This window comes from Diceros bicornis, chromosome 2, assembly GCF_020826845.1.
Source record: "Diceros bicornis minor isolate mBicDic1 chromosome 2, mDicBic1.mat.cur, whole genome shotgun sequence".
Lineage (NCBI taxonomy): Eukaryota > Metazoa > Chordata > Mammalia > Perissodactyla > Rhinocerotidae > Diceros > Diceros bicornis.
The window spans coordinates 82,630,221-82,647,905 of record NC_080741.1 but is presented as its reverse complement, the minus strand read 5'-3'; the positions used below and the strand labels follow the sequence as shown (position 1 = coordinate 82,647,905).

Here is a 17,685-nt window from a genome sequence, read left to right as displayed (position 1 = left end):
TTCCAGTGGTTCCTGGTCTCTCCCAAGTCCATCCATGGACCCCTCTCTAGCCCCTGATAAGAGCCCCTGCTCTAAGGGGACCAGCCCAGTAATTAGGATCAGCAAAGCGGAGAGCTGTAGCAGGGAAATGTCAATCCCCAGGTTGAGAGCCCCTAAGACTCTAACAGTAAGGGAGGAGGTCTGATTCCTGAGAGCAAGACAATGGGGGCGTGTGGCTTGTTTGAGTTCCAGCTCAGCCAGCATGTGCTATCATGCCCACCCTCCCCCACCATCTAAGCTGCTGGCACCAAATCTCACTCTGCTTAGCATTTTTTTCTGTTAAATCTTTTCAGAGCAGACACACATCCCCTCTTTGGCTTTTGAGCTTTGAGACCACTTCTTGAATTCTTTTCAAGGTTCAGATACCTCTTTCTGCTCTCAGTTCTTCTCCCATATCCCTTTGATCTGTCCTTGTCTTTTCAGTAACTTAGGCAGCCAGACCTGGGCCCAGATGACTCGGCAGATCGAGAAGAGCAGGCGAGTTGGCCAACTCCCCAAGTAAGGCACCAAACTCCACAGGGTGGTCCTGAGCCAATGCCTGGGGGAGGCTGTACCCCACTGCAGAGTCTAACTCCTGAGCCCTGCTCCCTAGCCTCATGGCTACAATTCATAACTCATCATTTCTGCACTTTAAGCTTAGCTCTTGACTGCAAAGCAGGATGCATTCTGAATGCTCCCCATTTACCTAAATAGAAATGGCCTCTAATTCTGCACGTGGAATATCACTCTGTAGGATTTGCTAATAGTAACCAACTTGGGCACTCAGAATAAAGGTGGCTGACCTCTGCTCCCAAGCTCTCAAAGGAGGAAACAAAGAGAAAGGTGACTTGTCCCAATTTTAATTGTCTAAAAGCCAGATACAAGCATTGGGCGAGAAAACTGCATGGGAGAACATCTTACCCTTGAATAACTGAACTGAGTTTTAAAAAAATTTTCATATCTTATTCAACCCAATATATCCAAAATATTATGTCAACATGTAATCACTTTAAAAATTATTAATATTTTATATTTTTTGTACTCTTTAAAACCTTATATGTATTTTATACTTATAGCACACCTCAACTAGGATGCTATATTTTCAGTATTTAAAGGGAAATGTAGTCCTGCCCAAAATGAACTTGTATTTAACCACAAAAATTCTGCATTGCTTCAGCTATAGAATGTAAATTAACTGAAAGGAAATAAAATTAAGCTTTTAGTCCTTTAGTCACACTAGCCATACTGAACTGAGTTTTGAAGGAAGCAGGAAGCAAGCACTTCTTAACATACCTCACTTCCCCAACCTGGCAGAGGCAGATGCCTCTGAAGGAGTGTTGGTAATAAACACTGCCATGACTGCACCAGCTACCAAGTACCTGCTGGGTGCCACACATCTCTGAGGACAAGATCTCCACTTCACCACAGAGGACATTCTCCTGCCTTCCCAATCTTCTTCTCAATGTCTTGTTCACTTGCCTACCTTCCCCACTCACTGAGCTCCATGAGGACAACGACTGTCTCATTCATCTCTGTCCCCTAGAACCTAGCACAGGACCCACTACTGCTTTATCCAAGAGCAGTATCTTCCTGCTGAGTGGGCACTTACAAGCTGGGTGGGCCCTCAGCTAGGTGCTAGGAGGACAGCAGTAAAACAAGGCCTCTGTCCTCAAAGGGATTACAGCAGAGAGGAAATGACAGACGTTCAAACATACAATTAGAATAAACCATATGTAAATAGGTATTAAGTACATGAACACTGATCGAGTCAAGAGAAGCTAATGGGTATGAAATGGTATCCCACTACCTGGACAAGAAGGTGCAAAGGGAGAAGAAAGCAGGATTAATGGCAAAGCCCTCATGAACATATAAGAATGCCAAAGCCTCCTCAGAATAATCCCTTGAAGCAACTCATCACCTTCCCTCTGAAATCAGCTGGCCTAGGGGTCTTTTCTCACAGGCCTGCCTCGTCTGTAAATGCTAATAATCTGCCACTCAGCTCCGCCACTAGACTAAGCTGTTCAGTGCGGCTTTTCCCAAATGCATTCAGGAAAGTTTCTTACTCGTGGCCTGCAGACAAATGAGTGAGAAACACCAGACCTGACAAAGCTACACAGGTCACCCTGCTACATGACTTCTCAGAGCCTTTACTATGTCAATGGACACATATCTACGTTCCTATGAATCTGGAGGTTGGAGGTCAGGTCACTCTAGTATGCAGTATTTCTCATTCTTGTTTGACAGAGAATGCTTTTCACAAGCACATCCTTAAACTACTGTTCTATGTAACACACTTTGGGAAACACTGGTTTGAGTATTTCCTATGTAACTTCTAGTGACAAAGATGGAGTCTTTAAACTGGAGTTCCAATAACTTCCAGGAACAAAAAACTTCCCTAGGGGTAAGGGAACAAATAGCTTTAAGATGATCAATTTCTGGGACTTAACTTCCATACACACTTTTCCCTAAAATCGACCTGTCCATGAAAGCCTTTGGCCAAGTCTCCTTTCCTACTTCCTCTTTCGCAGTTGCCCTGTTCCCATTTTACGAAATACAGGCACACTAAGGGACCGACACAAGCCTCACATCTCTCCTCCCCGCTGCCCTGCCCTGGCCCTCAACCATGCATGCTGGGTAACTGCAGCTGCAGTCTGTAAGCCATTGGGACCACAGCACATGCGCTCAGATATCTGCTAAATGAATAGAGAGACTATGTCCTTGCGCACCTCCCCTACTCCAGGCTCTACTTTAGTCCATTCTCCTGGACTTCCTCAAAATGCTACCTACATCCTGTATTTCCCTGTCCAAAATTCACAATGGCTCTCCTGCCAATACAGACATCTTGGTCAGTGTCTGGCCTCCTGCACTCAATCCCTTCCATGCTCTACTCCAACACGTACCTTCCATTCCAGTCAAGGAGGTCTCCGGGCCTTTCTTGTTCCTGCCTCCATGCCTTTCCCCATACTGTATCACCTGCTTGGAACACCCTCCTACCCCTTTCTGCCAATTAGCATTCTGCTTGTCCTCCAACACTCTCAAGCCAAGTCCTGATCACTTAACGAGGCTATCGGTCTGTCAGTCCACACTGCTGCCCCTCTGAGTTCCTCTTACACCACACCGTGTGACACTAAATTACAGTCTGGTAGCCTGAGGGAGTTTTGCATAGGTTCAAATCCCAGACCTCTAGTTGCCTAATGTAAACTTGGGGAAGTTATTTAACCACTCTGACCCTTCATTTCATCTGCAAAATGGGAACATCACTTACACCAAAGGATGATGATAAAATAGGTGAAATGAAACCATATTGGGGATCCAAATTAACAATAGTCACTAGAATAGTAGCTCCATGAAGGTAAGGATTTTTGTCTGCTTTACACGCTGACGCATCTTTAGGCCTGAAACTGTGCCTGGCACATAATCCGCACTCAATAAATACTTGGTGAATTATAGGATTGAAAGAATGAACAAACAACAATGTATTGACTTAACTTGATCTACTCTAGCCCATAAATCTTTGATGCAGGCATGATTATTATTCCCATTTTATAGAGGTGGAAATGGAGGCCTTCCACAGACAAGAAGTAACAGACCCAGGACCTGAACTTAGGCAGTCTGGCTCTAGAACACAGGGTGGGGAACACTGGTGTGAATATCCCTTCCCTACCTAGACTCATTCTTGAAGGTGGTATCAGAATTGGCCTGTTTCTCTGGGGCCTACTTCCCACAACACCAGGCACCCAGTAACCACCCAACACTCAGGGAGCAAATGCCAAGAACAAGAAGACCCTATACTTTGCATTAAGCCAGTTACCCCAGAAGAGGGTCTCAGGGAGTGCAAGGCTACAGCGTGGTCTTACCTTGCCCTTGAACAGGATCACTGGGCAGACAAACCGTCCTCTGCACCTGGCTGTCTTGCTGCGGTAGACGAGGTCTTGCAACTTGCTCACTTGCACGGTGCTCTGGAACCTAACACATGGGCAAGAGAGGCAGGTCAGGCTGGCTTCTAAGTGGGCATTTTATGTATGTATGTCTGTAGGGGTGTGTGTGTGTGGGGGGGGGTGTGTGTGTGGGTGTGTGTGTGTGTTCACACAGACCACACGCTAGGTCTGCATATATCTGTGTGAATAATCATTTGAAATTTAATAAACGCTATAATTCCTAAATTCTAGATGATGGATATATTAAGTTTTTCAGGAAAAGAAACAAGTGCCATATTATAGGTATTAAATTTTAAGTCATCCTAATTTCAGAATCTTTAAGATGAAAAAAAGTGAGCTAAACTGAAGACCTGGTATATAAAAAACAGAAATATACATAGTAAACTGAATGTTAATTATGTCTAGGGTGTCCAGTTTTTCACTCTCAGAGTAAGACGATAGGTGCCCTGGGGATCCTCTGGAAATCACAGGGCCATTTTTGTGATCTTTTAGGGGGATGGATAAGATGAAGGCTCCGTTCCACACGGCTATAAGCCTCTGATATCTCATCAACATTCCAACTATCTTTAACAGTCCAAATAGCCAACAGGGCAGAGAACACTGGAGCAAAGGAGGGGAAAGAGAAGCTATTTGTGGCATTGAGAGGCAGTTAATGCCCCGGATTTGGTAAGGGAGCTTCCAAAGAACATGAAAGAGTCAGGTTTAGAAATGGAGTCCAGCAAGTTACACCCACATCAAACCATAAGACCCCTAAAACAAGGGTCTACTCTCATAGATTCACCTACTGATCCTTAGCAAAAGGCCCCACATCAGCCAGTCAGAGCTTCTGGTAGCAAGAGAAACAGGAGCCAGGAAAGTTACCTGGGAAGTGATCCCAGCTATGCAGAGTAACTGAGTAGAAGGGAGGGGAGACACTCATGTTCCCTCCTTACAAGGGTTGAGCTCCCAGGTCAAGTCCTAGAGGGCGTTTAATTCCTTCTACATCCTAATCCTTCTAGGGATCCGCGTGTTATTGCATGGCACATGCATACAAATAATTGTTTCAGAAGGACTAAGTTCAGTGACTCCCCACATCTGTGGCACCTTTGAAGCATATCTGGATACTGCTGCCATTAACAAAAATACAAAGTCTTCTAAAAACACTGCTGATTTTTTAGTAGCCTTCATAAATATATTCTCAAGCTGCAGTTACTGAAAATATAACTACTATCAAGTGAGGGTCTGAAATTGAAGTTAAAAAGGGGTCTTCAGGGCCGGCCCCGTGGCTTAGCGGTTAAGTGCGCGCGCTCCGCTGCTGGTGGCCCGGGTTCGGATCCCGGGCACGCACCGACGCACCGCTTCTTTGGCCGTGCTGAGGCCACGTCCCACATACAGCAACTAGAAGGATGTGCAGCTATGATGTACAACTATCTCCTGGGGCTCTGGGGGAAAAAAATAAATAAATAAAATTAAAAAAAAAAAGCGGTCTTCAAATAAAAATCTGGACCAACAGTTTGATGATCTTGGAAAGAGAAGAGAAGGTAAAGTAAGAGGACTTACACTTCCCATGGTGTATTTTTCTGTAAGGTCTGATTTAAGATGTTATGTTTTAAATCAAGATTCTTTTCTTTTTTGAAGGGAGGAGGAAGAATGACAAACTTAAAGAGGCTGGGTGTCTCTTCAAGGTGCCTGTAGGGTGACATAGGCCAACCAGCCAGCCCCTAGAAAACACATGGCTCACTGAAAAACCACATTCTGCTGCCTTCCTCTCATTCAGTTTCTCTATGAAATAAAAAGGCAACAATTGCCTAATTAAACGCAGACTCCATGGGAATATAAAACAGCACATACAATACTGCTCAAAGCAGTCTTCCTCCCACCTCTGGTGGCCCCAGGCCATTTTCACAGATCTGGTCAGCACCATTTGGCAACTGACTCTCACTGAGCTCATACCAGTAGTCCTCTCTGAGCTCTAACGCCTTGAAACTAAACTGCATTTGATGCTCCCAGGTTGAGTCCTTCCATTCAGCAAACTCTCCACAAAACCAAGGTGGAGAACATGCCAGTATTTCCCTCTTAGGGGTTCTGGGCAGTCTTTTAATGTAGAGGCAGGCATACTTTTTCTTGTTAGACTAGCTGGTGGTTCATTTTCCTGGTTCCCCTACTCAAAAAACCAGTTTCTGTTCTCATTAGCTTCTATCGTTATTATCTCTTGGCCTTAGAATCTTTTTCTTGCAGTGCTAAGCACTGAGCTGTGTCTGTCACATGATGTTCATATTTGAATGACTAAATGTAGGCTTGTATATTTCTGTCTGTAATAAAGACACTGAAATTTCTGGCAAGATGTTGCCAGGTGGTGAGACTTCTTTTGATATTTATTTAATTGAATTATTTGACTGGATTTCATTTTTCATGAGTGTCATTTACACACAAACTATATTCAAACAAAGAAAAAAAAGGTATTGTCAAAAAAATGCATAACTTCCAATGAGAAGCTTTCCCAGACCAGCACCACACTCCCAGACTAGGTTAATCATTCCTACTATGAACCCCAAGACTTCCTGAGATACATGTTACTGCTGCTATCATTTAATAGATACTTGGCAAAAAGCAGGTCTTACACCCACATTCTCTCAGTCCTCATTAGCCCCATTTTACAGAGGAAGTAGCTTAGTGAGTGAAATCACTGGCCCAAGCTCACAGCACAGGTCAGTAGGGCAGCTGAGATTCTGTCTTATGGGGAGACACTGAAGCCCAACATCTTAGCCATGTGATACTGTGATTTATAAGAAATATATATTTGGTCTTTGTCTCGTGTCTGGCACACAGCTTCTAAAACCCCTGGAATTTCCTGTGACAAGAGCAATAAAAGTCTTTTATGTTAACAAGGTGACTTTTGAGAAGTCCCTACGTTACCTGATGGGGCTGGGTGCCAGGGAACCAAGCACGTGATTAGAGGGTTGGAACCTCCAGTCCCATCCCCTGATCTCTGGGGAGGAGACAGGGCTGGAGACTGAATCAATCATGCCTGTGTAGTGAAGCCTCCATAAAACCCCAAAGACAGTGTTCAGAGAGCTTCCAGGTTGGTGAACATGTGCAGCTATGGGGAGAGAGGCGTGCCTAGAGAGGGCATAGAGACTCCAAACTTCCCACATACCTTCCCCTATGCATCCCTTCCATTTGGCTCTTCCCGAGTTATATCTTTTTATAATAAACCCGTAATCTAGTAAGTAAAACATTTTTCTGAGTTCTGTGAACTGCTCTAGCAAATTAATCAAACCCAAGGGCGGGGTCATTGGAACCTCCAATCTATAGCTGGTTGGTCAGAAGCACAGGCAACAACTTGGACTTGAGATTGGCATCTGAAGTGGGGGCTGAAGCCTTAACCTGTGGGATCTAAGGCTATCTCCAGGTACTGTCAGAATTAAGTTAACTGTAGGACACTCAGCTGGTGTTTGAGAAACTGGTGGTGTGGAGAACCCCCTCACCCCACACACACATTAGCATTGGGTGCAGAACTTTAACCACTATCCCCTAATGGCTCACCTGTACTTCCCTAATTCTGGCTCTTGTTACACTGTCATTCCGTATTTACTGGTCTGTGTTACCTACTAGTCCTAAGGGTAGGGACTTCATCTACTTGGTAGAGCTTCACACTGGATCCCTGGGATCTGCCACATGGCAGCAGCTCAATGAACACTTGCTGACAAACACATTTCTTGGCTATTCAGAGACCCCCCTGTCCAGGCTTCTATTCACAGATGATAGGCTAAACTGGGGAGGTAGGTTAACAGGACCAAACCACTTTCTGAATCCAGTTCCACCCTGTTTAACTCAGTCTAATTAGTGTTATATTAACACCAAAGCCAGAAATGCAAAGAAGCAAAAAGTTCTACTTTTTCCACCTAAACATGCATATACTTCCTTCTCTTCAACACACAGGCATGAGCCACTCAGTATCACTTCAAGGTCTTGGAAAGAGTGAAAAGTAAAAACAAACTCCAATAACTCCCCTATGGTCAGGGATGTACCACAGTGGCTGTGGCCTGGAAGGTGAGGCCCTGCTAGACAAGGTGGGAGAGCCAAGGTGGTGACAGAAAGAAAAGGCAGACAGGTGGAAGGAGTAGAGTGAGGAAGACCCAGCTTTTAACCCCACTTTGCTTACTACCTCTGTGATCTTGGGCAAAGGCAAATTACTCCTCTGGCCTTCAACTTCCTCATCTGTACAAGGCGGGTGACACGCTTTCTTCACTGGGCAATTGCAGGACTTGAGTGGACTAGTGCGTGAAAACCTAACACCTGCTGAACAGTAGGCACTAGACACGTTAATTTCCTTTTCTATAAGGGCTAGATAGAATCAGCACTGAATGTGTTTCCTTCCAGACAAAGCTTCTGTGAGGCAACCAAGACTGAGTTCCTTAATGCACTGCTACTACAGGGTTTGGACCACCTGGGGGCTGGTTAGAAAACGCAGAAGCTCAGGCCCCACTCCAGACTTACCAAGTCAGATTCTGCATTGTAACCAGAGCCCCAGGTGATTCACTCACGAAGGCAAGTTGGAGAAGCACCACCTTGACTACAGCTGAGCTTAATATCAGAGCGTCTTCAGGGCACAGACACAAAACCAGCAGCCAGCACTGAAGAGGTGGAGAGGAGGGCAAGAGCAAGGAAAAAGAGCTCTTGTCCAGAAACTTTAGTTTACGGGTTTGCAGAAGGTGAGTTTACCTAACTCTGAAAGAAGTTAGGAGGAGATAAGAACCATAAATAACAGGGCTATCACAAAGCCCAATTCTTGAGGCTCGGAGATCCCGGGAGTTCTTTGGTTATACAACCAAGGACAGGATATGATTTCTGTGATCTACATACAATCCGCTTTTCTAATACATTCATTTTTCTCAGTGAACCCCACAACCTTGTGAGACGGGCACACTTATAGACATCCCCATTTCACAGATGAGGAAACTAAGGCTTAGTCCTTAAACTCCTCCAACCCAGTTGTCCCTCTGCTTGAAAGGCCTCTCTGGCTCCCTGTGGCCTGCAGCAGCTGTTCTCAGACTACAGCATATGTAAGACTCATCTAGGACGCTCTCTGGGAATGGAGATTCTGGAAACTCTGATCAGAGGGCCTAGGAGGGGCCCTAGAATCTGTGCTTTTAATGAGTGCTCAGGGGATACTAGCACAAGAAAACCACTAACACTCACAAGTCCACACTCCTCGGCCTAATGATCAAGTCCCAATACAAGCTGGTCCCTAAGGACATTTCAGGGAAATTCCTACTCATCCTTCCAATTCCAGCTCAAAAGGATCTCCGCCATGAGATCTTGCCAAACATTCACAAGGCAGGCAGAATTAAGCATTCTCCTGGTTTGCCTACAGCAGCTTCTCAAACCTTAATGTGCATACTAATCACGGAGGCATCTTGTTATGCTGTGATTTTGATTCAGCGGCTCTGGAGCCTGAGATTCTGAATCTCTAACCAGTTCCTGGGTTCACTGATGGGCATGCTTTTAGCGAGGGCCTGCTGTACTCTGCAGCGTGACTCTACTGTAGCACCCATCATAATATTGCATCCACAGGGCCAGGCTTTCACAGATATTGTTGACAACAGTCCCTGGAATTCCCTGAAAATCAGCAGCAAGCAGGCAGACTAGGGCAACAAATTTTGAGATCAACATAAAGCATTTCCTGGAGCCTCAATGCTGTGATTATTTGTGTCAAACAACTGCTACCATTTACTAACTACCTGTGGGCTGCATCCTGTGCCAAGTGCTTTATGTCTGCTCTGGTATGAACTGTTACCACACAGAAAGCACTCAGGCCTGGGTAGGCTCTCAATGAATGGTAGCTCTTATTTCTTTTTTTTTTTTTTTTCTGTGAGGAAGATCAGCCCTGAGCTACATCCATGCTAATTCTCCTCTTTTTGCTGAGGAAGACCGGCTCTGAGCTAACATCTATTGCCAATCCTCCTCCTTTTTCTCCCCAAAGCCCCAGCAGATAGTTGTATGTCATAGTTGCACATCCTTCTAGTTGCTGTATGTGGGACGCAGCCTCAGCATGGCCAGAGAAGCGGTGCGTCGGTGCGCGCCCGGGATCTGAACCCGGGCCGCCAGCAGCGGAGCGCGCGCACTTAACTGCTAAGCCACGGGGCTGGCCCAATAGCTCTTACTTCTAATTCTTACAACAAACACGTTAGGCTTATAACAACCCCATTTATCACCAGGGACTGCACTAGCCACTTTTCTAAATAAAGGTAGAGACTTAGTGATGAGAAAACTAAAAGACAAAGAGGTTAAATAACTTGCCCAAGTTAGTTACACAGCCAGCAAGTGGGGCAGCCAGCATGTAAACTCAAGCAGTCTAACTCCAGACTCAGGCTCTTAAGCTCTACATATATTAAGTGCTCTTAAGCACGTTGACACAGCATATCTCCCACCCACATTCTCTTAAAAAAGGACACTGAGGTTCAGAGAGGCAAAGGGTGAAGTCAGCTGTCTTAGGACAATGAGCTCTAGGGCGGGAGTGAAATCGAAGTCCAGGGCTGTGATTCCCAACCCCTGGGTCTATGCCACGCTACCTTGCCAATCTAACTTATCAAACCCTGAAGTAAATAAAAGTGCCAATAAGGCTTAACACCTGGGGAAACTGAGTCTGCCTCTGCCCAGCTCCCTGCCCAGCTGTAGTCTTCCTGGCCCTGGGGATGAGCTATCAAGGTCTCCCCAGACATGCACTACTCTGGTCACACGATGCTCACGTGTCTTTCTCCTTCTCAGAACTCTCATACTCCAGGAACACGATGTGCTGGGGGTAGTGGCCGCAGATATCCCCATTCACATTTTGGATCACGCTGTAACAGTAGTCTCGGCCAAACAGCTCCAGACATCTCTTCTCAATGCGCTCAACCTGCACAGAGGAAGAGATTTGAGCATAAAAATGCTGTGGATCTGAGTGTGAGAATTAGGCAGTTTTTGACCTGGAGAAGTCACTGGGACTGACATGTGCCTCTGTGATTACTATTCAATGCCGAGAAGAGACACATTGCTGCGTCACAGGCCATAAAGGTGTAGTTCAGGGGCTGACCCGGTGGCGTAGCAGTTAAGTGCACGCACTCTGCTTCGGCAGCCCGAGGGTTCGCAGGTTCGGATCCTGGACACGGACCGACGCACCGCTTGTCAAGTCATGCTGTGGCAGTGTCCCATATAAAGTAGAGGAAGATGGGCATGGATGTTAGCTCAGGGCCAGGCTTCCTCGGCAAAGGAGGAGGACTGGCATGGATGTTAGCTCAGGGCTGATCTTCCTCACAAAAAAAAAAAAAAAGAAGAAAAGAAAGAAAAAGAAAAAAAGGTGTAGTTCATTAACCCATATGTGGTACACTTTCGGAGGGACTCTGAAGCCCTCAACAATGTGGTGAAATTATGTGTGTTAAGCATTTGAAGGAGAGAATTACAGCTTTCACTAGATTCTCAAAGCGGTCCATAATCCATAAAGTATTAAGAACTTGCTCTAGGTTACTTTAACTGGTAGTAATCCACTATCTTCCCTTGGCTCCAGCTTCTTCCCCATTCTCCACCCACAGGCCAGTACGTAGAAACTCTAGTTAGTGTAAAGAGTCAAAGCTGCAGACAAAGCTTTCTCTTTACACACCATTTGCTTAGGAAACAGAAGGAACAGCTCTCCCTAAAATTGCTTGTTTTGTTCACAGTTCAGGGAAAGGTGCACTAGAAAAAAGGCATAAGACCCGTAACATCTTGAAGAGTTTGCAAGAGATGAGGAGTCTCAGGAGGCTTTAAGGCCAGCTGCAGTGAAAGTCAGGTATAACTTAAGACAGCTCTAATCTTCAGGGACGTGTAAGGTGGAAGAGGAGTCCAGCAAAACCGACCACTACAGCCACTCAAAAGACCAATGGGGAAGAAAAAACTCACAGTGGCTTAAACCAGGAATCCTTAAATTTTAAGGTGCGTATTATTAAGAAGCCTGTTTAAAAAATGCAAATTCCCGGTTCCCATCCTCAGAAATTCTGACTTAGTAGGACTGGGTGGGACCAAAGAATCTTTATTTTTAACAACCACCCCAGATGATGCTAAAGCAGGTGGTCCTCAGGCTAAGTTCTGAAAAATACTCGGTCGTTTTGGAGAGTGGGGAAGTCCCAACATTACTGAAGTCTTCGCTGGGTTACTCTAGAGACTAGTTAATGCCAACCGCAGAATGTCCCAGCACAGGTAACTTCTGCAGCCAAACCAGAGTTTCACGGCCCAGGTTGAAACACAATCCCACTGGAAAACCTGGTGCTAAGCCTGCCAAAACCACATAGGGAATGAGAGATGGAAGGGTCAGCAAGATTCCTAATGGACTGCCAGACAGTGCCTAGGGTGGGAATGGCCTGACCAGACTGGAAGTCTTCCAGGGCTGGTGATAAGGAGACTGAGGCTGTTCTCCTGCTCTATAGGGGAAGGAAAGAGATGGGCCTAAGTCTCAAGTCATGCTGAGACTGTATAAGGAGGCAACACACTCGGTTCATCTCTGGCCTCCATCCTGCCCCCGCTACTCGTGGCCCTTCATTCTAACCTCTGACGTGGAAGAATCCTCTGGGCTTTATCTAGACACTGGTAACTTTTGCCCCCACACCTTATGTAGGGTAATAACCCTTCTCAGTTCCTCCTCTCTAATCTCTGAACCTGGCCCCTGAGCTCTGATCCTTGATCTCCAAACCCCTTGTCTCAACCCAAAAGGACGTCCTTCTTTGGCTCATTCTGACCTCAGTTTCTCCTTTCTTGGTTTTTAAACTGGACCTCTCCTCTCCGGGTCCAGACTCTGGGGACTTTCCTCGCTCTCTTTCTTCTGACCCCTGACCTCAGCCTTCCCCCTGAAAATCCCCAAGCCAGGGACCTTCTCCTGCTCATGGCGCCTCCGGACTCACCTTAGAGCCGCCCGTCCCGCTGCAGTCCTTGGCCCGGTACTGAGTCCGGGAGAACTCCTCCAGCAGCTCCCCGAGCCCCGGCTCCTGCGGCGGCGGATTGCCCGAAGAAGCCGAGGACCCCGCCGAGGAGGCGGCGGCGGCCCGAGCGCCGGCCATGGCCCAGCGCCGCGTCCCCCTCACCGCGCCTCAGCCCGGCCCATTGCTCCTGCAGACATCTACCGCAAGCCCGGAACCTCCCGAACCGCCTCAGCCAGCGCCTTCCCCTTCCCCTTCCGGCCACGCCCCACTCTGCCGGATGTTTACTTCGGCTCGGGCCAATCGGAGCGCGGGACTCGCGCCCTGCCCCACGATGACCGGCCCGCCTCCGACGAGGAGCGATCCAAGTGGTTTCGGGGAAAGGGGCGGCCACCACTCGCAGACACCTCGAGCTCCACCCCACGGGGTTTCCCCCGGGGAAGCCGGGCTAAACCACTGGGGCTGCAGGGGGGTAGGGTGGGAGGGGGAGACAGTGCCGGAACTAGGAGGAAGGAATCATGGGAAAGGAAGAGTGGAATCAACAATTAACATGGAGAGGAGGAGGGTACACTTGGAGACAACTAATTGGTGTTGGCAACTGTAGTAATAATATTAACTAATAATAAAATAGCCTTCATAATGCACTTTACTTGCACTGCTCCTCATAACGTCCCTGTGATTATAGTGCCGGTATCCTCAACTCATTTTATTGAGGAAGAAGCCGGGAGTCATAACTGGCTTGAAATTCTATGATTGAAAAGCCCCATATTCTTACCATACAATTCACTAAAACTATCCTGAAGGTCTGTTTCCTGGACCAACTTACTTCCAGGACCAACTGCCATACTTTTGCTTCCTCCAGAAGCTGCCCATGAGAGAAGGGTTTGTGTGCAAGTAGTTAAAATGAGGAAGTGATCTCCAAAAGTACCTATAGAGGAGTGGAGAAGTGAGATAAATAAAGGAAGAATGCCATTTCAGAATGCACTAACAAGCAAGTGATCGCTGTGGAAAACAGGCTCAATTCTTCTGGGGACCTCTAGAGACCATGACAGAATTGGATGAAGGCTGCTTCAAGGGCACTAACTCCCTGGTATATCAGCCTTCTGAACAGGCATAAGGCATGCTTCTGTGTCCAGGGACAGCCCCTGGGCTTTTGGTAGGAAGCTATTGGCATGAAAATGAATAATGAGTGCTTAGGGGATACAGGCAGTGCACTGACAGTAGCTGCTAGACGAACACTTCAGAACTCCTATCTTGAAGTTCTAGTTCCTCTGTGGTGGAGTAGCTGGTATCAGTCTTAGCTTCTTACCATTCATAACTGTAAATCTAGGCAATATATAAAATAACTGCAGCACCGGACAGCAGCTAATGTGGGTGATGGTTCTTGACAGTAAAGAAGCCCACAATGTGAGCCCCACATTCACACTGGCTCTCTCCCTGAGGACGTTTTCCAAATTGTGGGGCATGGCATAGAACCCAAGCATAGAATGAGTGGAGGAAACAAAGAATGGGGTTTGAGGATATCAAGTGGCTGGGAATTGGGGGGCAGAGTATCAGAAAGAAGAAAGCCTTAGAGAAGGAGCCCTGGGAAAATCTGCCCCAGAAAATCTAAAAAGTCTTCTTGGGCCCTGGAAACTTCTCAGCTGAGAATTCGTGGGGCAAGATTCTGGAAGGCCTCCAGTGTCCAGAGAAGAGCTGCTTGGACACTGGAGACATAAGCAGAGATTTCAGAGACTGTCTGGTGCTAGGGAGACATTGGATTTCAAGTCCAGCAAGAATGGAAGAACATGTTGAACGCCTAGGGCTTTCAGCTGAAACACTAAGTATAAGGACCAAGCCTGTGATAGCCAGCTTCCAAAATGGCTGCTAATCATCCTTCCCTCTCGGTATTATTATACATGTTACAATAAACGTTTCTTGTTGTTTTAAGCCACAAAGTTTTTGGTTAATTTATTACACATAAATAGATAACCAGTATAGATTTTGGCGCCAAAAGTGCGGCGATCCCTCAACAAAAATTTAAAATGTAGAGGCTGGCCCAGTGGCGTAGTGGTTAAGTTCGTGTGCTCCACTTTGGCGGCCCAGGGTTCACAGGTTCGGATCCCCGGCATGGGCCTATACACTGTTTATCAAGCCATGCTGTGGCAGGCATCAGGCACGGATGTTAGCGCAGGGCTAATCTTCCTCAGCAAAAAGAGGAAGACTGGCAACGGATGTTAGTTCAGGACTAATCTTCCTCACCAAAAAGTGAAAAACAAAAAGCTTAAAATGTAAGCAGTGGGCTGAAGCTGGAAGGAATTTGAAGATAGTCTAAAGGGCCTTGAAGGGACTATTTGAAGCAGTCCACTGGCTTTTATGGAAGCTTCTGGTGAAGACTTAAAGGAAAGTGAGTAAAATGTTATTGGAAAGTGGAGGAAAGGAAATCCTTACTATGTAGAGGCAGAAAGTTTAGCAATATTGTTGCCTGTGGTAACGTGGAAAATAGAAAATATGCCCAATGAACTGGGTGATCTAACTAAGAAGACTTCCAGGCAGAGTGATAAATGAACCATTTGGTTTCTTCTTTCTTAAAGTAAAATGTGAGAGGAGAGAAATAAGCTAAAGGAAGGACTGTTTAAAAAAAAAAAAAAGAGCCAAGAATTGTTGGGTTTGAAAATTCACAGTTTCTCCAGATGAAAAATGATTCTAAAATTAAGAAATGTTTTTTGGGAAAAGATCAAATCCAGGGCACTCTTAGGTAAAAAAAACAGTCTAAAGATGAAGCCAAGAATGTGAATGTAAAATCTTTTGTTAGGATCTCAGAAAGACCCAAGGCAGTCACTTAGAGAATCTTCCAAACAATAGCTTCTAAGAAGCTTAAAGATGTTGTCCCTGAGAAGTCTCAGCAGAAGCCCAAATTAGAGAAAGACTTATCTTGAAGATATTTGTATCTGAGGCTTTTGTCTAATGGAGGGAACCCCAATAAGATTCATAAGAGACCCACAAAGTTTTTAGAGGATTGTAGTGGCAGAAACACTGCCAGTATTGACTGAAAGGAGCAGAGATAGTACAAAATTAAAAAGATGTCTAGACTCCCAAATTTCTGCAGACAGGAAAAAGATAGAGAAAACTACTCAGTTGAACACAAACTACCTTTCATTGAAAAGGAACCAAGATCCCTGTTGGCAGAGCCAAGAACTACAGAGAATTAATTCCTAGGCCTTGAGTCTCAATCAAGAAACTATCAGCAGAGGCCCTGCTGGACTTCAGAATTTCTATGGACTCCTGTGTGCCTCTCTTTCTTCTCTTTTTGGACAGAAGTGTCTATAGCAGTTATTTGATGCCTGTCCTGCCATTGTTATTGGGGTTGTGTGTTTGTGTTTTTGTCTGTGTAGCAGTTAACTTAGCTCTTTAGTTCACAGGTCTTCAGATTAAGAGGAACTGTTATCAAGGGATAAGCATCTACACATGGGCCTGATTTAGGTGCTAGGATTATGGACTTTGACCTGATGCTGTAATGGGATGAGACTTTTGGGAGCCTTGGGTGGAGAAGAGTGTATTTTGCTTGCTGATGGAATGTGAATAATTGGGGGCCATATAGTGGATTGTGGTAGCAAGCCTCCAAGGTGGCTCCCAATAATCATCACCTCTTGGTATTCATGTGTTTGTGTAGCGTCCTCCACATTGTATCAGGGTTGGTCTATGTAACCAATAGAATACAGTGGAGGTGACAGTGTGTGACACTTTTTGGGGGGGGGCAAAGGAAATGTTCTAAAATTGATTGTAGTGATGGTTGTATGACTCTGTGAATATAATAAAAACTTTTGAATTGTACACTTTTTTTTCCCCCAAAGCACCAGTAGATAGCCGTATGTCATAGCTGCACATCCTTCTAGTTGCTGTATGTGGAACGCGGCCTCAGCATGGCCGGAGAAGTGGCGTGTCGGTGTGCGCCCGGGATCCGAACCCGGGCCACCAGCGGTGGAGCGCGCCCACTTAACCACTAAGCCACGGGGCCGGCCTGAATTGTACACTTTAAATGGGTGAATTATATGGTATGTAGATTATATCTCAGTAAAGCTGTTATAAAAATGCAAACTAATCTATGGTGGTAAAGGTCAGAATAGGGGTTTTCTCTGGAGGAGGGAGTTATTGATTGGGAAAGGGCATAAGGGAACCTTCTGAGGTACTGGAAATGTTTTATATCTTGATCTCAGTGGTGGTTACATTTAAATATCTGTGAAAAAATCATCAAGGTGTACACTTAAGATTTGTTCGATTTACTATAAGGATGTTATATCTCAATAAAAATTTAACTACACATATATATATGAAATGAAGTATTGATATATGCTATGATATCTATGAATCTTGAAAACATTATGCTAAGTGAAGAAAGCCAGTCACAAAAGACCACATATTATATGATTCCATCAATAGAAAATGTCCAGAGTAGGCAAATCTTTAGAGTCAGGAAGTAGGCTAGTGGGTGCCCAGGGCTGGGGGAAAAGGGATGGGAGGATTGAGAGGTGACAACTAAAGAGGGTTTCTTTTTTTAGGGTGATGAAAATCTTCTAAAATTGATTGTGTTGCGCAACTCTGTCAATACACTAAACAGCACCGAACTGTACACTTAACATGGGTCAATTGTATGGTGTATGAATTACGTCTCAATAAAGTTCTTTAAAAAATGAGGACAAAATAAAGATGTTTTTTGACAAAAAAAATATCTGAGAGAATTAATTGCCAGCAGTCTTGAACCATAAAAAATATTAAAAGGAGTTCTTCAGGCTGAAGGAAAGTGATCTCAGAAGGAAGCATGAAACTACAGAAAGGAATGA

At 45.5% G+C, this 17,685-nt stretch overlaps 1 protein-coding gene across 5 annotated transcripts in view; it reads right to left on the bottom strand.

Annotated features, from left to right (window-relative positions):
• MTMR14 (myotubularin related protein 14) overlaps positions 1–13,058 on the bottom strand; it is a 46,262-nt gene extending 33,204 nt beyond the window's left edge. For 3 of the 5 annotated variants that reach the window (XM_058564201.1, XM_058564228.1, XM_058564218.1), the window contains exons 1-3: positions 12,851–13,057; positions 10,688–10,836; positions 3,876–3,984 (exon numbers count right to left, since the gene is read on the bottom strand). In XM_058564201.1, the coding sequence (XP_058420184.1) occupies positions 3,876–3,984; positions 10,688–10,836; positions 12,851–13,006 (414 nt within the window). In that variant the 5' untranslated portion in view covers positions 13,007–13,057. Of the gene's footprint in view, positions 1–3,875; positions 3,985–10,687; positions 10,837–12,850 lie in introns of all 5 variants that reach the window. The other 2 variants (XM_058564190.1, XM_058564208.1) reach the window with 1 other exon arrangement.
• Positions 13,059–17,685: the final 4,627 nt, after the last annotated feature.